This window comes from Artemia franciscana, chromosome 13 (assembly GCF_032884065.1).
Source record: "Artemia franciscana chromosome 13, ASM3288406v1, whole genome shotgun sequence".
In the NCBI taxonomy this organism is placed as follows: domain Eukaryota; kingdom Metazoa; phylum Arthropoda; class Branchiopoda; order Anostraca; family Artemiidae; genus Artemia; species Artemia franciscana.
The window spans coordinates 10,776,621-10,801,836 of record NC_088875.1 but is presented as its reverse complement, the minus strand read 5'-3'; the positions used below and the strand labels follow the sequence as shown (position 1 = coordinate 10,801,836).

Here is a 25,216-nt window from a genome sequence, read left to right as displayed (position 1 = left end):
GAATCATCTCAGTGATGATCAAGGTCTCCTGAGATAATATAGATTCCCTTGGGACCGTACCTGAAGACTAGAGGAACTGTACCTGATGCCCTAGTACATAGACAAAAAATGATTAAGTACAATAAGGTTTATTTACTTACAACATACAACTTTTGGCAAAACAGCTCCAATAACTTATAGCATGAAAAGGTACACATGAACTTGACTATTATAAAGTTCTCCTGAAACTGAACTACCAACTGCCTGCGTTGAGCTGATATAAGTCTCACGCGATTTCTAAACAAGAACTTGGCGGACAGGCTTGGTAACCTGGGCGGTTGATCTCCAGCGCTAAAATGTTGCAATACTGCTGGTATTCTCCAATCATGATACTTTGGCTAGTTTCCGCACCCAGAAGTTATTTTCGTAACAAGGATTTCCCTTCTGATTTTGAGTTTAAAAAACCAAAGTTCAAATAAACCCGTTGATTGGTTCCAAAAGGAACATTTAACTTGTATCTAGACACGTAGTCCACAACTTATTGAATAACTGCTAAATTCTATAAGATTTTACTTTAAATCTTTTTCTAATTTGAAATTTACTAAAGGGGTATGACTGAGAAATTTAGTCCTGAACTTAAGAGTTTCTAGAAGAGTATGGATGAGAGATTTGGTCCTGTATTTGAGAATTTCTAAGGGGGTGTGAATGAGAGATTTGGTCCTGAATTTTATAGAGGGGGGGGGGGGGGGCTGGTCTATATGTTACACAATCAGACATCCATTACCTTAATTACCCCACGTCAGAGCATTCAGAAAATAATTATGCATAAACAGAAAATTATGTCTACATTTCTTATTTATTTTCTAACTTTCACAAGACATTGCTTTCAATTTGTGAAAATAGTTTTCAAAAGTATATTGAGTATCAAATGAGGGGTACCAATAGGCGAGTCCAATTTAAGTGCATAAGGTTTTTATTCAAAGTATAAATCCTTAGATTGCTCCTAGCTGCTATTTAAGGTAATTACTATTGCATATTCAGTTAAGCATGGATTGCACAGATAGCAGCCAGAATTATTATGTTTCTTAATTATAACCAAAAAGCATTTTAATTAAGTTCATCTGATCAAATGAAACCAATTTTTTTTTTTTATTAACAAGAGCTAAACTGCTTTTTTGACAACACGGAAGTTTCTTGAAACTGAAGGAGTTTCTTCATTGTAGTATGTTTTTTTATTTGTGCTATAATGAAAACACAGATACTTTTGAAATATCTGAAAAATATTGACCCCTTTCAAATCATGAGAATTTAGGGGGGGAGACAAAATGTATTGTTAAAAATCTAGGCAGAGATAAATTCCTTGTTTTTCAATTACTTAAATGAATACACCAGAAAAGGTATTTTCAAAGACCCAAAAAAGCCTTTCCAAAGCCAAGGACAGGGTTATCATTAGAGCCCAAATAATGTGTTGGCTGACTATTACTATCAGGCCAATATAAGGGTCAGTCTCATTGTTGGATATTGAGAACAGAATATTAGTCATTGACCAACAGATTTTTTTTGTTTTGTTAATCCACCACTTGTCCAGAAGAGGGTACCAGATTTCCTCAGGTACCTTGCTTATCCAGACCTTGGGAATGGAGCCACCAGCTAAGTCTGACCATGGTTGAAAGGGCAGCAGAGGTGAGTCAAATGAAGTCAAAATATATTCATTGTCAATACTTGTCAATACATACCTGGTGCAGCAATGTTTCAAATGTAAGGAAACTTCAAGAGCCTACATATTCAACCAAAAAAAACTAAGAAAAATACAATGAACCATACATTTCTGTTTAATGAATGTTCACTTGCTTGGGTGACAGATCCAATATTCAATCAAATAAAACAATGATATCCAGTCAGGGGCGTAGCTAAGGGAGAGAGGGGGTGGAGTTCCAAGGTGTTGCCATCACATCTCAACACCTTGGAAAATTTATTCATATATCTTGGAAATATAGCTTGTGTGTCTGCATTTGTTGGCATACTGGACAATTTTATTGACACATTTCATAAATCACTCCTCCAAACTTGAAACTCTATCTACACCCCCATATCCAGTGTGCTTTGCATGGACTTGTTTGCAAGAGACCATAACATATGAATGTATAGTTTTCATATTAGTAGGCCTATGTGATTGATTAAAATTCAAAACACCACTATCAAAATTTCGGCTCTGAACAATCAATTTTGATAAATATCTTATGCTTCTTTCAATCATATTTTCATGTAGTTGCATTTATGTAGCTAAACTGGCTTCTTTGATTGAATTTTTTCTTATTTGTCAATTCTAGAAATATCTGCCATTTCGTTTGTGTGCTCAGAAGCTACTGATCAAAAAAGGTAAATGAAATAAAACAATTCTTGTAAATGGCCTAATTTTTTGAATCCACAGTCAATATATTGAGGCTGTTCTCTGGTGTGTAATTGACCAAAGAGAAACATTTAAGTATGATTATGGGCAGAGAATGGGAGATATAAACTTTGGGTAATGTTTTTTCCTGGAAGAGAATTTGTTGGCAAATTTTATTGGTATCATATTGGTACAATACCAATATATTGATACCAGTAATCAGACCCCAAAAATCCATATCAGTTGGGCCCTAGTTATCATCTAAAATACACAAAGGAGAACACATGTTAAAACAAAGGAAGAATTTGTACTGGAGGTCCATAGGACATTTAAGCTCGCAAATGGATTAAGGTTAGGTGAATTTGGTATTTTTGGCGTTTTTAAGCAGTCAATTTTCTTAAATAAATAGACTACAACCAGCAAATCTAACTGTACAAAAAGTATTAAGTACAAGTCAATTTTTATCAATAATCAATATGGGCTATTACTAGCTATCAGATCTACTCCTAGAGGGGGCGGGGGTACACATCTTTAGAATGACATCACAGCAAAACCGATGTCATTTTTGAGAGGTTTCTAGGTCTTTTTAAAATTTCTGCATATTCATTTTCAAAACAACATTTTACTATTAGGCTAATAAAAATAATTATTATTTCTGAATCAGATACAAACAGTAATTTTTCCTTACTAACAAGTTTTTTTTTAGAAATATACTTTTAAATTTTGGGACTATGGGCTATTTTGAGCCCTCTTACCCATAACAGCTAAAAATGGAATTTGCCCCAGAACCAATCATTGGATTGTAAAAGAGGATAAAAAAGGCATCAAGTGATACATTCACTTTCATCCTGGCCAAAAAATGTTGTGAACATAAAATTTACCCTGAATTCTCTGTAAGTCACTCTTTTCTTCAAACTGATTTAACAGTTGGGCCAAAATAATAGAAAATTTCTTGCATATAGACTATAAAACTCAGGGTACATATTTGCAAATCATGGACAGAGCCATTCTAGAGCAGATGGTGCCCAGGGAAAAACTAATTAAAGCACCCCCTCCATACTCAAATATAAGAGAAAAAAAAGCCAAATTTGAACAAAGTGGGCAATTCCACAGCCACACTGCCCCCTGGCTACAGCACCCAGGGCAGCTGACCCAGCTGTCCTTCCCTTTCCCTAGGAACAGCTCTGATCATTCGAGAGAGTAAAATTAAGTTCTTATAGAAATAAATATTATTTTAGATTCAGGATGAAATCCTGGGTACTTGTATAATATAATTCCTACCTAATATTCATCTAATATGTTTCACTGATCCTTAATTATTAATGAAATATACTAAAGAAAGATAAAAATATAATACTTTAGAAACAAATTCTGACAATATATTTGCACATTAGAGGGGTGGGGTAAAGTATAGCAGATCTGCATGCATAATGGGTTGGGTAAAAATTATTCTGCATAATATGTAGCAAGGATACATAATAAGGATTATGCAATACGTAATAAGGATACATACAATGATTATCCCCATGCTTCCCCTAATGTGCAAATATAGAGCCCAAATTATATATTTTCTATCTATTATGTCACTTCTCTTTGTCTTGTCTCACTCTAAGCTGAAAGAAACTAACACAAAACTAGTTATATAATGCATCAATGAATGAATAGCTTGAGCAGTACAGAGATTATCATACAAGTACTAAATTTTGATTCTAGAGATATGACAGTAAAATTCTAGACAAGCTACCTTTTCCTATCTTAGAAAGGGATTAGGTTAGGAAAATAAAACTTTCAGGAAAGGATCTACAGACTAAGGTTTGTCCATGAAAGGTATTTTGAAGTGCGTACCTCTACTCCTCTCTCTCTAAAGGGCACTGACCTCTGATGACCTTTAATAATCTTTATGTTATAGAAGTAAAACTTTTCAAAACAGATCTTTTGCTTAAATGCAGCACAAGAAAATTGCTTTATAACTTTGCTTGATCCCAACTTATTAGGTTTCAAATACAAAATCATCTACAAATACACTTTCTAAATTTAGAAGAAAAAAAATGCTACTGCTTAAAATTTTACCCAAATAAGAGGAATTTTATTTTTGAACCTAAAGCCAAAGAAAAGGAAACTGAAAACTAAGGTAAATGTTATTTTGTCAAGATTCCAAAAAGTATAAATCTGTCAAGTAGGCACATTTCTTAAGACTTCAAAATCAGAAGAGGGTTATTAGCCTATATTAGGTTATCACAAAGACCTCTTTTTAGAAAAGACCACTTTTCTTTGGCATTCTGGGAAAAAGAGATGGGTCTTTGGACTGCCCCTATTTTACAACAGCAATGTAAGGGTAGTAACAAGAGCTTCTTTGGTGAAATTTTCACCAATAATTTGTCAGTATAAATTAAGGTAAAATTCTAGTTAATTGACTTCTTGCTCTCTCAGAAAGGGTTTATGTTAGGAAAATGAAACTTTCAGGGATGAATCTACAGACTAAAGTATGTTCTGGGAAGGTATTTTGAAGCAACTACGTCCACTCCTTCTCCCTCTAGAGGGCCCTGACCTTTGATGACCTTTAAAAATGTGTGTTATAAATGTGAAACCTTGCAAAATAGATCTTCTGCTTAATTGAAGTACAAAAAAATTGTTTTCAGCTTCATAACTTCACTCAATTCCACTTTATAAGGTTTTAAAGATATGCAAATATATTTTCTAAATTTTGAAAAAAAAAACATTGATATGGCTCAAAATTCTACTCAAATAACAGGAATTGCATTTTCAGAACTGAAGGCAGAGAAAAAGCAACTAGTAACTGAAAATTAAGGTAAAACGTTGTTTTGCCAAATTTCTACCTGTCATGTAGGCAAATTTCAGAATCCTCTAGAGGGAGAAGGAGAGGATGTGGGTATTTCAAAATTCCTTTCTGGGACATACTTTAGCCTGTAGACCCATCCCTGAAAGTTTCATTTTCCTAACCTAAACCCTTTCCAAGGTAGCAAGAAGTCAATTAACTAGAATTTTTAACTAGAATAATTAACTAAAATTAATAATGTGGTCTTTGTTTTCACAAGCAATTGAAGAGAAAAGTCATACTTAATATTTGTGATTTATAGAATAAATATTAAAAAAATAAAAGTCAGATTTTTGGAATCAGAAGAAAATCAGCTTTTTGTTGACATATGAATAAAACTGAAGGGAAATATACATCAAAATAGAGCAATTGGTATTCCCAAATCAGGTCCTTGAAGATGAGTCAAAAGTAATAATTTAAAGTGCTTGATCTTAAATAACTTTAGTAATGATCATACTGATCCACAGATTAGATTCTTAGCTATTCATTGACAAAGGACAATTCCTCTTTGGTAACAAGGTGTGAGGGTTTTAGTTACTTTGCTCAATTGGATACTGGTTTTTACCCAAGTCAATACTTTCTAGGGGATGTTTTTGGTCCTGGATTCATTACTGAAAGTTGCATTTTCCTAACCTAACCTATTTCAAAGATAGAAAAAAGTAACTGATCTAGAATTTTAGCAATATGAATACTTCTTAGCTTTCTCATTAGTGGGTGAACTCAAAAATTTATCCATCTGGTAACCATGATTTCAGACTATGTCTGGCAAACTCCCTAAATTGATGCCAATGCTAGGCTAATACTGAAGTTGCCTATTAATTTGCTTAATATAAAACATACTCAATACTGCCATTTGAAGAATTCTGACTAACTGAAGAAACAACACTGTTGAATGTTGCTCCACTATGAAATGACCCAGCTGAGGAGGGTTTGATTATAGGCTCACTTTGTAAGCTTAAAGCTTTAGAGCATTCTACCGGAGTTCCAGCAGCTGATCCAGATTCAGGTTCTAAAGGTGGCAGTGTTAAATTGAATTTGTTTTTGTACATTTCAGATAGCCTAATCACTCCACAACTCACGCAAATATACAAAACAAAAATACATTAATAGCGGCCGTTATTGCAGTAAAAATCTATATCCTTCATCACTTAAACAAGATAATATTCTTATTCTCTTCTTCAAAAGTTTCAAAGGTAAAATTATTCTTAAATACGTATTTGATTGTATTGATTTGAATTCCCTAAGTGCGAAACAAAAAGTAAAACAAAAGTGCTTTCCACGTCGACCGAAGAGTATTAAAATAATAAACGAAGAGAGATAAACGAAGAGAGACTTCGATTTAATGCCATTTTCAAAAAGGAACACAAATCGTAGGATTTCCTTGGAAAGTTGAACTAATGTGAAATTTACTTGGATTGAATGTGATTTAAAGAAATTCATTCACTGTTTGAAGAATTAAAGAATGACAATCACATTAATGAACAACAGTAAATTTTAATTTGAAAGATTTGAATTTCACATTTTTTCAAGCAAGATCCTTCTGCTTCATATTTTTTTTCCTTTTTAACAGTTTACGACTCTCATTTTTGGAACTTCAGCAGCAAAACCCCTTTTGTGCCAAATTTGTAAAATTTCAACTTTCAAAATCTCATTTTTAAAGTAGAGCCTTTCTAAATTATGTTTTATCCTCTTTTTTTATTCATTTTCACTTCTTTCGGATTTCAATAAAAAACCCGTTTTCGTGCCAAATTAAGGTTTCTAAATATTCAAAGATTTCAACGCAGGCAGTTGCTCCAGGCAAATAACCCCCCTCCATTAGCAAGTCAAGCGATACTGTTCTGGCTCAGTGAATACTAACTGAAGTGACACCCAAGCAAGCTAGTGATTATGGAAGGCACAGAACAACTGAGTGATACGAACGCATATGACCTATTGGTCGAACGCGTCATACCCCAAACAATAACAATAACATATTCAAAGATTTAAATATTAAATTGTATACAATTTTCACATTTCTAGAAAATTTAATCATTTGAACATATATTTTATTCAAGTGAGGCTTTCCCACATCATAATTTATTAATTTTTAACATTTTTCACTTTTTCTGAAGTAAATAAAATCCTCATGTTTAAGACTCCAACTTTTTAAGAAATTTTGGATTTCAATGTTGCAATCTATAAATTTAAACCGTTCTGCTTAATATTCTGTCAAATTTTCTTTACAATTTACGTTTTTATTTTTTTGAATTTAACAGCAGAAAAATTTTATAAATCAAGTATTCTTCACTTCTAAAAAAAATCAGTCTTTTTGTAGATTCTTTTTATATATTCCATTACCTTATCAAAATTGTGAACAATCAACATATTAGAAAAAAATTCAGACAAAAATGGCTTAATTCTAGGTAATATCCAACAAAGATGCTTTTCTTAGAGATTTTAAAAAGTAGGTTAGACAACAATATTTTCACTCAAATAATTCGCTTCGCTTCAACGAAATTTATTTTTCAGCAGTCGTGAGCTTTTCAGTCTAGGCTATTCAGCCCTTTCCTTTTGAATCGAGGCGTTTGCGCTGTGGGCCGATACCTCGGACTTTTACTCACGAAAATAGGGACCGTCGGGGCAAGCTGTCGACGCTACGCGCCAAGGCGTTGGAAATTAAGGGGAAGTTTGACTGCTCTACTAGAGAACCAGATAAGATGTTGTTTATGTAGTGCTTTGAAGGGCCATTTCAATCTATTAATTATGTATTTTTTCTCATTTTCATGTTGCGCCTCTCATTGCCAATATGGCCAAAGCTGTTTGAGCCTCATCATTCTATTTTTCCTGCATTGGGCTTGTTCTTACCCTGTTTGTTTTTGTTTTCTTTGTCTTTTCAGTTGTTTTTTCACAGTCGTTTGACTGGAATGTCATTATTGAATTGATTATTGACATCATTGAGCGATTTGGGTCATTGGAATTTGAATATGAAACGCATTTTGTAAAAGGGATTTTCTTTTTTTACGCTCATAACACCGAATCGTTTTACTAGGAAAACGGATTAAATAATTCATCAAAATAGGGTATAGTTTAGAATATTTATCTAACGCAATCCACCGAGTCTTAAGTTCTTGGATTGTTTTCAGTTTTAGTTTGTACCCAAGGTAATCTAAGGCCCATTCTTGAGGAAACCGAAATTGGACAGAAGCTATCAGTCATTACCAAGGGACTATGTATTCTATTTTGTAACAGTAACCCTGTCTTAAACAACAAACTTTCTGAAGTCGTACTTATTTGGGTAAAATTCTAGTTTACCTTTTATTGCTGCCTTGGACAGGGGTTTCTTCTAAAAATGCGGTTCTTCTCGCGAATTCAAATTTAAGTCCTTTTGAACCCTATAAATAACAAAAAAAATTCTAGGTTTTGGATATAGTTTAGAATATTTATCTAACGCAATCCACCGAGTCTTAAGTTCTTGGATTGTTTTCAGTTTTAGTTTGTACCCAAGGTAATCTAAGGCCCATTCTTGAGGAAACCGAAATTGGACAGAAGCTATCAGTCATTACCAAGGGACTATGTATTCTATTTTGTAACAGTAACCCTGTCTTAAACCACAAACTTTCTGAAGTTGTACTTATTTGGGTAAAATTCTAGTTTACCTTTTATTGCTGCCTTGGACAGGGGTTTCTTCTAAAAATGTGGTTCTTCTCACGAATTCAAATTTAAGTCCTTTTGAACCCTATAAATAACAAAAAAAATTCTAGGTTTTGGATATAAAAAGGGTATAATTCTAGTTGATTGACTTTTGGCTATCTTGGAAAGGGGTTAGGTTAGGAAAATGAAACTTTCAGGAATAGGTCAAAAGGCTAAAGTATGTTCCAGGAAGGTATTTTAAAGTACCCACCTCCACTCCTCCCTCTAGAGGGCCCCGACCTTTGAAAATATGTGTATTATTAAAGTGAAACCCTGCAAAATAGATTTTCTGCTTGAAGGAAGTACAACAAAAATTTTTTCAGCTTCACAACTTGGGTCAATCCCAATTTATAAGGTTTTAAAGATAGCCTATGCAAATACATTTCCTAAATTTTGAAAAAAAAGCCATTGACATGGCTATGAATTTTACTTTAATAACAGGAATTACATTTTCAGAACTAATGGCAGAGGAAGGCAACTGGTAACTGAAAATTAAGGTAAAATGTTGTTTTGTCAAAATAGGTAGACCTGTCATGTAGGCAAATTTCAGGGCCCTCTAGAGAGAGGAGTGAAGGTGGGTACTTTAAAATACCTTCCCAGGACAAACTTTAGCCTTTAGAACCATCCCTGAAAGTTTAATTTTCCTAATATAACCCCTTTCCAAGATATCCAAAAGTCAATCAACTTGAATTTTACCAATATGAGTACTTTAAGATACCTTCCTGGGACATACTTTAGCCTATAGACCCATCCCTGAAAGTTTCATTTTCCTACCCTAATCACTTTCCAAGATAGCCAGCAGTCACTTAACTAGAATTTTACCAAATGCTTTTTTTCAGCAAAATCTTCCTGTTGATAGTATGCAAATAGTTTTTCTATTGCATTGAAAATATACACACTTCATGGAGGTTGTTATTCCAATTGACAACTTTTTTTTTTTACAAATGTCTAGCTCTTGTTGACACTAGGTCACAGATGACAATTTTTTAGCCAAGAAATAAATAAAAAAAAACTACAGTAACAAATAGTATTTTACTTTTAGAAAAAAATTGGGACATAAACTGATGGTTTTTAAACATGTCCTATTGTTACAGTTCCAAAAATGTTGCTTCTTATATGAGTAGAAAGTCATGGTGTGTCCATTGATGCAGTGTTTTGGGTAACAACCCCTTATCCTGGATAAATATAGTTGCATGTTCTTTGGTCCTTGGCAAATCACCAATCTTAATTTGAGCATCCATGGTGATGGAGATGGCCATCTGACACCAAAACTCCCAATTTAATAATTGACAAATGACTCACAATTTTTTTTCAGCCAGTCTATTTTCATCATATTCTATTGTCACCAAACTTCACTTCTCAAGTATGTTTATATTATAGACAAGTACCCAAAATATTCATTAAATCCATTTTAATATTTTCTCAATAAAAGTCTTCTTGATGTAATCCTTTGTTCCTTGTAGAAAATTTGCTCTGACAGTTATTGTGACATGGTTGCTTTCTAATCTGAAATAAGCCTGGCAAAATTCTAGAGAAGCTACATTTTGCTATCTTGGAAAGGGATTAGGATAGGAATGAAACTTTCAGGGATGGATCTGCTGATTTAAGTATCTCCTGTATTTTGAAGTATCTACCTCCAATCCTTCTCACTCAAGAGGAAACTAACCTTTTAAAATGTTTCTGGTATAAAAGTGATATCTTGCAAAATAGATTTTCTGCTTAAATGAAGTACTTGAAAAGTATTTTCAGCTTCACAACTCTGCTCAATCCCAATTTTAGGGGGTTCCAAAGATATACAAACACATTTCCTAAACTTAGAAAAGAATTATATGGCTCAAAATACTGTGCAAATAATAGGAATTGCATTTTCAAAATTAAAACCAGGGAAAAGAAATTAAGATGTGATATATTTTTTTCAAAATTCCAATTGGTATAGACCTTTCAAGTAGGAAAACTTTATAAGACTTAGAATCCAGAAGGTCAACATTGTTGCTTGGCAATACCTTCCCAGGGTATGTTTTTGGCTCTGGATTTATTCCTAACCTAACCTCTTTCCAAGATAGCCAAAAGTAGTCTGTCTAGAATTTTACCATAGGCCTATCTATGAAACAAAGAGGAGACCTTGTTGTCTCCTGAGGAATGCCAAGGGAAGGAGAATTGTTTGGTAAGGTAGGGTAGCCTATTGTTAATAATATCAATGATTGAGCATATAGCACCTCATTTGGCATAGGGAAAGTGGTCTTTCAATATGATTCTAGGCAGGTTAAAGTCACCTGCAATTAGTAAGTCACCTTTGTGGGTATCTACAGTCATGGGAATGAGTTACTCTCCCTTCCCCCCTCCTAATGTGTCAATATAAAGCCTAAATTATATATTTCCCCTCTGTCACCTTTCTTGGTCTTGTCTCATGCAAAGCTTAAAGAAACTAAACAAAGAAACTGGTTCTGCATTGTGTCAATAAATGAACAACTGGAGTGGTCAGTGCTATAACAGTCAAGTATCAAATTTTTGAATGTATGGTAATTTTTTTGTATAAGCTCTGATACTAAAATACAAAGAGAACCAAGTGTCACTTTGAAGGTTCAAATGGAACTCTTTGAAAAGTACTAAAAGTAAAAAAGTACTAAGTGCTAGCAAACTGCTTGAAAAAAAAATCAAGTTTACTGAGGATTTCTGCTATATTAGGAAGCTACTGAGCTAGGTAAATAAAGCTTTCAAAAATAATTCTACAACCCAATCAAGACTTAGTTGGGGGGGGGGGATAGTTAACAAATTTGCAAAAATAGTTTGAAATTAGCTTCTAGTGTGGTAAGTTTAGTTTCCAAGGCAACAAATTTATAATGTTAACCATTTATCCATTAATAATACAGCTCCCATGTTGTTTTTGTCAGTATAGCATGATTAAACTTTCTTTTGTAGGCACTTTTAATTTAGGCTAAGTTTTGTTGGTTTTGACTTAACTCTGGAAAAAAAAAACTTGCAAATTTAATTTTAATGCAAAAGACCTCCCTCCCATGGATGTTATGCAATTTTTGCCATTATTGTACATCAAATTGAAAAAGGAAGAAAACATGGTTAAAAAAGCAGCTAAAGAAAAACTACTGTTTGAAGTCGTTGAAGAACGACTGTTGGTGTAGCTGGTGTTTGAATTTTTCCAAAAGAAAAGCATTATCAAATTTTACTAATTTAGTTTTGCTTTTTATTTTCACAGTTCAACATGGCAACACCAACAAAAATGCAATAGTGCCTGAAACTTCATAATTTAACTAATTAGTTTTGCTTATTTGTTGTCCTGATGAGGATTAACAAAAACCTTGGGATTTTTAAAAAGGGAATAGGCACTGTAAATTGTTAAATTACTATATTTATGTATCTTCTCTCAGTTTTACTGTCTTTTACTGATATTCTCAATTGTAAGCTTTATGGAATCATGATATTCCAGTGGGGACTTTCTCCTTTTACATTATCTTTATGAAAAAGAGTCTGCTATTCATGTTGTCTTGTTAAAAATAGCTAAAAACAGATGCAATTAAGGGGTGTATTAAAAAATCTTCCCTTGAGGATCAGGGAAGGTGAATTCTGAATGTTATGTGTCCAAATTTTCATGTTGAACAATTTTCAACCTCTTTTTAGTTCAAAGGGGCTTAGCTATTCAACTATAATAGTGAACTATTTATTTTTTCAGATGGGGAAGTATTCTTTAGAGCCAGACAATCCAGTCAAATCATGCAAAGCAAGAGGATCAAATCTCAGGGTCCATTTCAAGGTAAGAATCCCTTCTGTTTCATTTTCTGATTGTTTGGTTCTACCCACCTTCTGGTTTTTGCTTATGTGGTCCTTTGTTCCTAACTCTTACAGTCTTTTTGGGCAAAACCTGAGTTTGTAAGATGTAAAATAGACATGGTTGTATTTGGATGTATTATTGTGTAGTGTTAGGACAGGTCACAATTTTATGCTCAAGAACATGTGCCTTAGTACTGGCTTAAAAAAATAAACAACTAAAAAATAAAAGGGATAACACAGCAAATAATTTTTGGCCTTATAAACAATCAAATAAGTAAGCTTTAGGTAAGAAACAGATGGTCTTTCTCTCCAAAATATAGTAGTCCACATGAAATGGATAGCCTTAAAATTTCTCAGTATCTCCTGGCAGTAGTATATTTAGGGAGTCCTGGTCTTCCCATAAATTTGCAAAATTTATTTGTAGCTCTGATCATCTCTGGCTCATTGTCACAAGTTTTTGATCTCTTGTTTGGTGATAATTTCTTTGGGGTGCCTCACAGCAATATAATGTATCTTATTTACAAACATATGTTTCCTTTTATACATATATCTAGGTTCAACAGTTTTGAGGTCAATCTTGTACCAATATCCAGGAGGTGTCATTCACTCTGTGCTCAAAACTAGCCTGTCAAGAGTTGAACAAAAGCCACTTGACAGTTTTTCTTGACAACCTTGTGACACAAGCAACAAATATCAGATGTAACAAATCCTTGCAATCCCCATAAAAATGCAAGTTGGGATTATGTCTTGTAGTTTCAAACAGGGCAAGCATTTTATTAAAACAGACAAAGTTTTCTTACAAAAAGTCTTATTTTCTGCTGTCCATAATTGCCAACAAAAGTACCCTCTGCAAATCCATAATGCAGACCTTTGTCTCCATTTCAGTCTTGTCTTTTTAAGTTTCTTGCCTTGAAGTCTCAACAGACCTTTTGGTTTCATGCAGTTTTCTATTTCAAAATTCTGCTCTACCTTGTTTTTAAAAGAACAGTAGGAGATGTTTTGTCACCACCTATGCCTGTGATAAGTGGATTTCCACTAGGTATATGTCTTGGGCCAGTACCCTTATGCCTTTTTTAATCAGCGTCTTGCCGCTTCTTATTAAAGATTCGACTATGAAAATGTTTTTGAATGATGTAAAGATATCCTGGTCAATTATGAATGAGTGTGGGATTTTGTTACTTTAGGATGATTTGAACATTCTGCAATAGATTGTGTACTGCACTATTTGTGCAGACTCCCTAAAATCAATCTTGAGAGTGAAGAATCTTCAAAACCTAGGGGGTTTACTTTGACTTGAGTCTGAAGTTTGATAAATCTGAAGTGCTGAGGCCACCTGCAGGGCAAATTACCAATTACTATGTTTTAAGATGCAAAATCTTTGTTTACCCTTTATTAATTGATGTTACATGTGATATTCTCTTATTAAGATAGATCAAGGAATACCAGAGATATCTACCATACTGCCAGATACCATTGCTGCCCAAACCACAGACAGCTTTAAGAACCATCTTGACAACAAATGGTCAAAACAAGAATGGAAGTATAACTGGGAAGCACTCGATTCGGAATCAGCGACATCATACCACTAGTCAATGTGTATTTATTCAACTATGTGTCATGTGTTATCAACTCTGGAGTTACTACAAGGAAAAATCCTTATATTGCTCCAAGCTGCAATTTTAAGGTAATACCTACTGGATACCTACCATACAGCTCTGGTCAGGCCAATCCTAGATTTTGGAACATGTCTTGCTGGTCCTTTTTACAAGAGAGACATCCAGCTTGTTGAGGGTGTCCAGAGGAGAGCCACCAAATGCATCGACAGTTTACGCAGTCAGCCCTACTGCAGAAGATTACAATCTGTTAACCTCCCAACACTCGTTTTTCAGCGTAGGCGTAACGACATGCTGCTCACCTACGGGTACCTCCAGCAAGCGGATCAGAAGCTGTTCACTTTCTCTCCCCACCAAAAGCAAACACGAGGACTTTCCAAAAAGCTGTTCAAATCCAGCATTAACACCAAAGTCTGACTAGATTTTTTCAGCCAGCGAGTGGTGAACAATTGGAACCAACTAAGCCAAGAGACAGTCTCTGCAACCTTGCCCAAGGAATTCAAAAAGAGGCTCAACAAGGAATGGGAGGCCAAACCACGGAGATTCCAGTGGGAAAACCCCTCCCAGCCCTCACTACCATAACAGTTGTGGAAGATAATAGAGAGTTAGCTTGGAGGATGATGCAGCTTGTCATACCCAACCATCTCACACACTCTACCTGAAGTTGCTGTTGTGCAGTGGTGCCAACTCAAAATCGCTGGAGAATGGTCCTTGAACCATACCTACCATGTGATCACCATTACCGAGTGGGCTTGAATTGCATCTCTCCAGCACTCTCTAGTCCCTATGGTTTGTTGCTTGACCACCAGATCTATTGCCATCATCAACTATGGAGCATCACGGTTCTCGCAACTAATTCGCTCTGAAGTGCGAATTAAGGTAATTAAGGTAATACCACCAGAGAGTAAAGAAACTGCAGTTGGCTAGTTTCCAATTCCAACATGGAAGATGGACCTAATAAGTACATTCTGCATAGTTGAGAACATTGTTAATATCACTCATACTCACTTCTTCACTCCCTAGCTTTCTAGAAAATATCCTATTTTTCCCCAACATAGGTGTACATGAGTCCATCCCTAGGGGCAGATAGTGTCAGCATTTTTCTTGAAAGGAAGTTGGCAGAACGTCATTGGTTTTATGATCACCATAATTATTGGGTATTAATATTCAGAAAGGTTAGAGCCTAGAATGTTTGAAATATTTCTAATCAATGCATTCATTATTTTTGTTTTTAACCAGTATAGGTGTTGAATTTTTATACAAACATGACTAAATTGTGATAGATGTTCATAACTTGGTTGAGATGTATGGCTTTTCCTTAATTTGTTGTGATGTATAGAACCTTCATTTTTTTTATTTGCTACAAAATAATTGCCATATACTTATTTTGTAGAATACAAGAGAAACAGCTACAGCCATTAGAAAGATGCCATTGAGAAGGGCAATGAGATTCCTCAAAAATGTAACTGAAAAACAGGAATGTGTTCCCTTCAGAAGGTTCAAGGGAGGAGTAGGCAGATGTGCTCAGGTAAAGTCCTTCAAATTGGCCCTTCTTTATGTATCAAAAATATTTGTTGTAATAAACTGTCAGGGAATAGACCTGTTCCAGTAGTAACTAAAAAAAAGTTTGGATAAATCAAGGGATGTATGCATTCTAGATATTTAAAATATGTTAAGCTTATATATACCCATTTACTGTATGTAAATTTGTTTAGTTCCATAAAAAGGGGATACTTTCCCCTTCCAAAAGTAACCCAGTCCTGATGAAAATTGTCCCTCCAAGCAGAAGATTATCCAGCTTTTTTTTGGGGGGGGGGGGGTATTCTTCAGGGTGTTTGACAATTTTTTTTTATTGCTTCAAAAATAGTTTACATACATTTTTACGAGTTGGGTATTTGTTTTTGCAGGAGGGTGGGGGGTAAACCGGTAACCCCCTTCTCCTGGATACAGCCTTGCCTTCAAATTCTGTATGCCCAAAAACCTATTTGGATTTTCTAGTCCTTTTAACTACAAAAATACAATATTTCATAATTACAGGAATTATTATTTGTAGCAAAGATTTTAAGAGCACAGAATCACTGGAGAATAACTATGCCCCCAAATACAACAGTCTTTGGCCATTGCATCCAAATGTGGGGGTGTGTTGAAATTTTTGGTAGTGAACCTACATCCTAGCAAACTCTAAATACGCTATTGTAATCATTCCCCCATGGGCTGATTTCTAAATACCAATAGCTAGAAAAAAATTAAAATATTTATTTAATAATGGAGAAACAATTAATCTGTTTAATTAATGTCTCATTTCTTGAAAAAATTCTCGGAAATATCAAAACTTGTTTTTATATTTTGTTTTTTTATGTATTTTATGTATGTTTTATGTTATTTTTTTATGTATTTTTTTATGTTTTTATTTTGTTCAGGACAGTGCCAATTTGTAAGTTGAGGTTGGTACAAACTCTTGACCCTTGTCAACCTATGAAAATTCCCTCCCTCTCCCCCTATTAAGCATAGAAAACATTAAGAGGGTTATCAATGGTGTACCAAAAACTTCATCCTCTCTTTTTATTCAAATTTTAGCACTTGTTAAGGTAATGCACCTTTTGCTGGTATATACTTTTTCATGGGTGATTTTATTGCCACTCAGCCTCAAATTCGTTTCCAATGTTATTTATACACTTTTTACAGAATTGATATTAACCACAAGGCTTAGGATTTACACATTACCTAATCTAGCTGGTATGAGATATATTTCTGATGGAACAGTTGTTTATAAATCATTTAACGTTTCTGAATTTTAAATTTAAAAATAATTACTTAAGTCATACCTGAAATTAAGAATACCAGGGGATTGGGGAAAACCTACCTGATATATGAATAATTTGCAGAATAATTTATAAAACTGTATTTAGCGTGTGATAAATGATGTTCTAAAAGTGATCTATAAGTGATGTATATCCGTGTCAGCTTCCAATTCCAGTAGCATTATTGATGGGAATCCTGTTCAAATTAACTAACTAATAATTAGCAAAATTAATAATAATCTAATTAATTATTAATAAATAAATAAACTATTTGTTTATAAATTTATTAGTTTATAAATTAGTATAATTAGTTTAATATTAATTATTTAAAATTAGTATAATTAGTTTATAAATTCCTAGCTTATTAGTTTATAAATAAACTAAAAATTAATATTAATAATAATAACTAACTAATAATTAGCAAATTAACAGTTGCTAAACACTAACTGTTGAAGTCGCAGCTGAACTTTTTTCAGCAATTGTAATGAAAAAATGACAAAAAGTAAATGTTTTACTCGAAATGGCAAGTATTCTCTCATTATTCAAGTGACTTGTCTTAAAACAAGGTGGTTAATCAAGTAGTACTGCCGAACGCATTATGATAGTAATTAGTTTTCTTTGTAATAAAAGCCAAGCTGGCGGAGATCCACCCAAGGAAGGTGGGTAAAAAATAACAGAATTCTTTATTCTGCTTATTTTAGTATCTAAATCCTTTGAAGGATTTCAGTGTATTCCAGCATGATATTAATTAGTTTTCTTTGTATTAGAGTTGCCGGAGAACAGCTTGGTCCTTGAACCTGCAACAGAAATTGAAGTTGCTAGAGTTGTTTTCGGACTACATGGCTCTTCTTCGTCTGGACCTGATTATATCCCAACAACAGCTATTAAGCATGTTCTTTTGGGAATAATTGCTCCTCTAACTAAACTTGTAAATATGTCGTTTGAGCAAGGTGCTTTTCCCAAATCCCTTCGAACAGCTAGGGTGATAGCACTGTTGCAATAGAAGTGATCCATCTAATTATCAACCGATTTCACTTCTGTCTGTTTTCTCAAAGGTCTTTAAGAAATCTAACCAAAAACGACTTTTTAGCTTTCTGGAAGTTAAGAAATTTCTGCTTAAGCACCAATTTGGTTTCCGCTCTAAGCACACAACAGAACAAGCTTGTGCAGTTTTTTATTAAATTTCATTGATAGTGCCCTTGAATTTGGTAAAAAATACCTGCTGCTATTTTTCTCAATGTAAAACGGCATTTGACAGTTTAACTCATCGTATTCTTCTGGGCAAGCTTTCCCATATAGGTATAAGATGATCAGCTTTAACATGGTTTGAATCTTACCTTCATGAAAGGAAAATTTTGTTTGATCTGGATCTTCTACCGTCTTTTAATTTTGATTTCGGCGTGCCACAAGGTTCCGTCTTTTGGCTGACACTGTTCTTAATCTATATTAATGATCTTTATAATGTTGTTTCTAATAAAGTTCCTAGCGTTTGCTGCAATCTGTGTTGCAGCAACGAATTCCATCTTTCGAATGTTGATGAGACTAATAATAATGAAATTCTAGTGGCTTTTACTGATGATAGTAACGTCGCGTGCGCGGAGTGGACACAGTTGGTATTGAGAGCCAAACTTGGAATTCTTATGGAAAAATATACTTGTGGTTTGATTCCAATTTGCTTGCTCTGAATGTATTGAAATCACACTTTCAGATGTTTTCGAGGACGAAATAGATGTATCCATTGCTTATTGTACATCAGACATCTAATGGACCATTATGTCGACCCAGGAAAGATATGTGAGATTTCTTGCTGTTTAATTGGATGAAAATCTGTCTTTCAAGAAGCACATTGAGATGATCAGAGCAAAACTTTCGCGAAATCTGGACATTCGTAAATTAAAACATGGATTTCTGGGATCAATTTTATGTACACTGTATTTCTCTCTGATCCAACCATATCTGACTTACTGTAACACTATTTGCATGTCAATATTTCCTTCTCCGCTGCACCAAGTTAAAGCTATCCAACAGAAAGCTGCTGGAATTATTAAAAAAGCAAATTCGCATTCTTAACGTGACCCTCTAACTACAGACGCTTTATATCATGTGTCGTGTGCAACCCTTATTTTTAACCTCCTCCATGGTGAGTTGCCTAGGTGCTTTGAATCTTTTTTCCAAGATTTTTTGCAAGACAAAAATTCGTGTATGCTTTGAAATAGAAACCACATGCAAATTCTGCAAACCAAAACAGGCAGGTCAGATTTTAATCCTTTTGTCGCGTGTCCTAAAGCATGGAACACACTCCCAGATGAAATCCGAGGCAGTCAATGGTTTGGTACTTTCAAAATCCAGCTCAAGAAAATTCTTATGTTAAATTATAAAATGGATATTTAAAGTATGAAATAAGACATGGATTGGTTTAAATTTAAATTATTTTGTTATTATTAGACTTATTATTATTATTATTGTAATTTTTATTATTAAAAATATTGTTACGTGGGCTTGGATGGTAGCTGTCTTTGCCCTAGGTACTGGACGGGGTCAAAGAATCGAAAAGTTATAAATGTGGGGATCGATCAAGGATTGGTGTCTTCTCTTGTGGCTTGAGCTTTTCGTGTTACTGTATTAATTTAATGAAGTGAATTCTTTTGTTAATTTGTTTTAAATTTATGGTGTTATTTAGCCTCCATATTACGGGCCATGGAGGCCATTTGTATAGTGTTCTTGTAAATTTTTGTTGCAATAATAAAAGATACTGAACTGAACCACCCAAGGAAGGTGGATAAAGAAATTAGCTGAATTCCTTAGTCTGGAGATGTAAAGGTATAAATCCTTCGATGGATATCAGTCTGTTGCAGTATGATATTAATTAGTTTTCTTTGTAATAAAAGCCAAGCTGGCGGAGAGCCACCCGAGAAAAGTGGCGAAAGAAATCATAATTTCTTGTTCTGCAGATTTAACGATGTGAATCCTTTGAAGGATATCAGTGTGTTGCACCATGATATTAATTAGTTTTCTATTTAATAAAGGCTAAGCAGTGGAAAGCCACTCAAGGACGGTGGCCAAAGAAGTCAGCTGAATTTCTCCTTCAATTGTTGAAGAATGCTGAATCGAATGCTGATTTCAAAGGTTTGGATGTAGACCACTTGATTATCGATCATATCCAAGTTAACAGAGCACCCTACATGAGAAGGAGGACATACAGGGCCCATGGCAGAATTAACCGTAGGTTTCCCTTTATTTTTAGAAATTTGTTTATATTTTACAAAAATAATTCTTGTGTCATTTGTATGGACACTAAGTATATGCGTTCGTATTTATACTTCTGTAGAGGGAGTAATGTTTCAGAGGTCCCCGCATAAAAGAATATGTATAAAAAAACTGCCCTCCCCCTTCCCTTCCCCTCTTAACAGTGGAAAATTGCGCACAAAAAAAAATACACTTTTGGCATTTCAGATCACTATCCAGATCTTTTTTTCCCTTTTTTTATAGATGCAATTTGAGCCATTATATTGAACACTTGGTCTTAGAAAACAGAGAGACGGTTAGTTTGATTTTTTCTTTTCAATTTCAGTGTCTTTTACTAAGTAGAAAAGGGGTAAAAAATTTAGCCTGTTATATTGTAACATTGAAATATAATAGAAAACAGAAACTTCAATGAAAGAGTGGATGGGGCAGTAAGCATCGAATTTATAGAAAAGGTGCTTATGAATATTTGATTTAGAGCTGAGGAATTAACTGAAGTAAATTTTATAACTGTAGTTAAAGAGATTATTGAAAACTTAAACTGAACAAAAAATATTCCACATATGAGGAGCATACCTCCCCCTCAAAATCGTGTAAATTATGCTTTTGCTGAAGTTTAACTATGTTGTTAAGGCGTTGCTTAGCAGGGCTTCTTAAACTTTTGTAATTCCCGACCCCGTTTATGTTTTTGAGTTTCTCAACGACCCCAATAAATAAAAAAAAAAATTAATTTTTTTTATGATATTTTTAATAGGTAACAATATACATATGCACATAAAAATATATAAATTTAGAATTCGTTTTGAAACATATAAAAATCTAAAATTGAAATTTGCACGAAATATTATAGAAATGTTTTTATTATAGTTTCAAAAACAAAAGTGAATTCTGACCGTCTTAATTCTTTCGAATATATGCAAGTAGTTGCGTGGTAAATATAAAATTAAAGTTTACGTTAAAAAATTAATGAAATGGATGTGTCTGTTTTTTTATTCCATAACAAATCAAATCTTGGTGTAATTTTTGAAACTGCTGGACGTAAGGCCTCTTCAACATTTTTATCGCTGAACGATATTGGGATTTAATGTGTGTTAAGCTGAGAAAGTAACATCACATAAGTATGTGGTGTTGAATGGCAGAAGTACATTTAACGCCAAATCGGCGATTGTGGGAAATTCAGTTCTAGTTCCTATGCAGAATTCAGTCAAGGGCTTTTTTTTGGAATTGTAGTTTTAAGTTTGAGTCACACGAAAGCTCAGCAAATTCCTCTTGAGCTTTAACTGGTAGATGATCAGTCTCACTGAAGCCAATCCAAAACGGCTTTTGAATCCAAACTATTTTTGTAAATCAATATTTAATATAAATTATGTCCGGAACTGTGTGTTTAGCGCTTTTAAGTGATCTACAATACTTTTTTTGCAATAAAAGTTTTACGATGAATTTTCTCAATTACAAAATTGTCGACACTGGAAAACATTTCGAACAAATTTTTTTCGACCCTACTTTTCCAAATGCTGGTCTTTATAATAAAACTTTCAATTTTATTGTTTGAAGTAAATATATCGCAATTTTTTTGAAGACAAGTTAAGATAGTTTAACTTCGCAAAAATATCTGAAAAATAACACAGCTTGGATAGCCACAAGTCATTTTGAAAAAAGCAGCAAATTCACATTTTCGTTCAGTTAGAAATATTTCGATCTCGTCCTTTAGTAACAATAATCTTTTTAAACTTTGACCTCTTGACAACCATCTTACTTTTGCATGTAATAAGAAAGTTGTGCAGTTGGAATCCATATCCTTACTGAGATTTGAAAATAAGCGACTGTTACGGGCATGCCTTTTAATAAAATTTATGACCTTAACAGCATCCTGAAGCACATCAATTCAATTCTGGTGCTGTCAATCAATTAAGAAGCACCCAAAGAATTTTTACATGCTGGGACTGTAAGGTCAAGCCCTGGCTGAGAGGATGAAACTGCCGATTTAGTTGCATTGGTTTTTAGCAATACTATTTTCTGTTCAGATGTTTTAAAAGGTAATCGGTAACATGCCAAAAAGGAATGCTCAAGTTAAACATGAGTGTAAAATTGTTCTATCTTTTGGGGTAGGGGTAGGAGGCTCATGAATAAAATGATTTGTTTTTTTAAAATTTTATTACCCCCTTTCATTTGAAAATAACTATTCTTTGTCAGAGACAATAATATAATATGTTCAGGGGATTGTTTTCCCCGCCATCTCTCGCACTATCGCTAAATTTAACAATTTTATTAAAAATAAGATATAATAAAGTAAAATATAAATATATTAATATATATATAGTTTAATATTATGTTGCAAATATCATATATTGATATAATTTTACTGTGAAGTCGACTTAAAACCCATTAGTGAACTATTTACTTCTTTTTTTCTGTATGCTATGTATTTATATTTACTTTCTTTCTATAAAATAATAAAATCCCTCACTGCTAAGGACCGTTAGTATATTTCATTTTATTTCCTTTTTCAGAATATTTCTTCTTACTTTTGTATGATCATGTTGTTCTAACAGCCAATGGAGTTGATTTACTCTTACTATTTTTTTTTGCTTTGTTATTACTTATTTTTACTATATCACTATTTATTTACATTTTTTTAAGTATATAGGTTTAGTCCTTGTGGTTCTAGTCTTATGGGAAGATTATACTGATGGTTTTGTATGCTACTGCTAACAACTCAACGTAGCACTAAGCCGTCTGAGGCCAACACAGCTACGCACGCTCCCCCATCCCAATCTATTAAAAAGCCTCACTCTTTACACCCTCCAGGAAGTTTTCCTCTTTACATCCTCTAGGAAGTTTAATGACATCCTCCCATCCCAACCACGGATGATCTGCTTTCCTTTCAGTCCTAGACGGTTGGGCGTAAAAGACAATCTTCGGCAATCTGTCATCCTTCATCCGCAGGACGTGCTCTAGCCATCTTAACCTCTCATTATAGCCCTAGAAAGCGGGATAGAAAGACACTTTTTGTACAGCATACCTTTTGAAATACTGCCAATTAGCCGGATACCCAGAATTGTCCATATGCAATTTCTCTGAAAATCATCTACCAAATCTTCATCCGTTTTTCAGACCACCCATGCTTCAGAATCATATTTGACCACCGTCACCACTGTAGCTTCCAATATCTAATCTTGGTTTGCAGACTTATCTTCCTATTCTTTCAAACTTTTTTTACTGTAATAAAATACCCTGGGCCTAGGTTATTCTACTTTTAGCGTCTTCACTGCTCCCACTGTCTTCACTAATAATTCTATCAAGGTAAGTGAAGATGTCCACCGGATTAATCTTATCTTGTCCCAGCGTTGCCTTTTCATCTTCTCTTATTCCTAACCAAAGCAACTTAGACTTCTTAACATGCATTTTCAAACCTGTTCTAGCACCCTGAACTCGTAAAACCTCTAAAAGTTCCTTTATTTTGCTCACACATTCATTTAGGATGCTTAAACCATCAGCATAATCTAAATCGAATGAATCTTATCCTCCCCATTTGATTCCGTAAGACGAAGTCCATCAAAATGATCCATATAAAGGGGGATAGAACACAATTTTGTCTACCTTTTCATCTTCACTTATAACTAGCCTTAGTGACTTAAACTTCTTGACAAACCAATTCTAGCACCCTGAACTCGCAAAACCTCTAAAAGTTCCTTTATTTTGCTCATACTTTCATCTAGGATGCTTAAACATTCAGTATAATCTAAATCCAGGAAAGTTGATCCTCCCCATTTGATTCCGTGTTCTCCCATTGCATTTTCTGTGCTCCTCAAAACAAAGTCCATCAAAATGATTCATATAAAGGGGATAGAACACAATTTTGCTTAAATCCCGATTGAATACGAAACCAGCTGCTAACCTCATGTCCTACCTTAACCACAACTGTTGTTCTCTTACATAACATCAATCCGTCGCTAAAGCTCTTTTATCAACAGAAGCGAACGCTCGCTCATAATTTATAAAAACAGGACTGAAGGTCTTTATTAACTCAGGCAAGACTTAATTATTAACCTAAGAGTGAACTTCGTCTACTACATCTCTCAGTCTGAAAAATGCCATATTACTAAGTAATTTGCTACCTCCAAAGATCAGGCTAATGCCTTAATAATTACCACACTCACTCTTATTACCTTTCTTACACAGGGGTTTAATTAGGGTTTTCCTAAAATCGCTAGGTACTTCCACCTTTTCAAAAATCGTATTCATAGTCTCGCAGTAATTTATTTCTAACCTCAAAGCCACCATATTTAAGAATCCCATTTACCACTCTCTAAGTCCCTGGGAACTATTATTTTTAATCCTTATTAAAACTATCGTTAATTCTTCCTCACAAAAAAAATCTCCCTTTACCTCCAAGATATCAATCCATTTTTGACTAGTTAAAAAATTATAATAATCAGTTGCGAGGTTAAATAATAAGTTGAAAGTGTGTTTTATTTTAGCTTACATGAGCAGTCCTTGTCATATTGAAGTCATTCTCTCTGAAAAGGAAAACGTCGTATCAAAGGCAAGTGATGAGGAGCAGACAAAGAAAAAAGTTTCCAAGAAAAAGTTGGCCCGTCAGAAGATTGCTCAACGTGGCGAGTAGAACTTTGTGGCTCTTCGAGAAAATAAATAAAGTTCTCTCCGCTTCGTACGATTTTCACTTTGTTGTCTAGACTTCAATAGGTCTTAGATGAAATCTATCCTTAAATAGCCCACTCATACACAATTCTTGGAAAAACCTGGCCTTAAATAGGCTAGTAAAATTTTGTTCTGAAAAAAACACTAGTTTTAAATTGCCCGCTCATACGAAATTCCTGGAAAAAAAGTTAGGAATGTCATAATCATTAGGGACAATTAATATCTTTTTTACCCAAAAGGA

The 25,216-nt window shown here is 34.0% G+C and overlaps 2 protein-coding genes across 3 annotated transcripts in view; one reads left to right on the top strand and one right to left on the bottom strand.

Annotated features, from left to right (window-relative positions):
- LOC136034507 (dual specificity mitogen-activated protein kinase kinase 1-like) overlaps positions 1 to 6,297 on the bottom strand; it is a 45,946-nt gene extending 39,649 nt beyond the window's left edge. The window contains exon 1 of the mRNA XM_065715727.1: positions 6,045 to 6,297. Within this exon, the coding sequence (XP_065571799.1) occupies positions 6,045 to 6,253 (209 nt within the window). The 5' untranslated portion in view covers positions 6,254 to 6,297. The remainder of the gene's footprint in view (positions 1 to 6,044) is intronic.
- Positions 6,298 to 8,149: 1,852 nt separating this feature from the next.
- Positions 8,150 to 24,988, top strand: LOC136034508 (large ribosomal subunit protein uL22-like). 2 transcript variants are annotated; one of them, XM_065715728.1, is made up of 5 exons: positions 8,150 to 8,263; positions 12,559 to 12,639; positions 15,663 to 15,797; positions 20,097 to 20,292; positions 24,795 to 24,988. In XM_065715728.1, exons 2-5 carry the CDS (start codon positions 12,559 to 12,561, stop codon positions 24,938 to 24,940), a joined length of 558 nt encoding a protein of 185 aa, XP_065571800.1. In that variant the 5' UTR covers positions 8,150 to 8,263; the 3' UTR covers positions 24,941 to 24,988. The 2 variants fall into 2 exon arrangements, with proteins under 2 accessions (XP_065571800.1, XP_065571801.1); XM_065715729.1 differs by lacking the exon at positions 8,150 to 8,263 and adding an exon at positions 8,614 to 8,688.
- Positions 24,989 to 25,216: the final 228 nt, after the last annotated feature.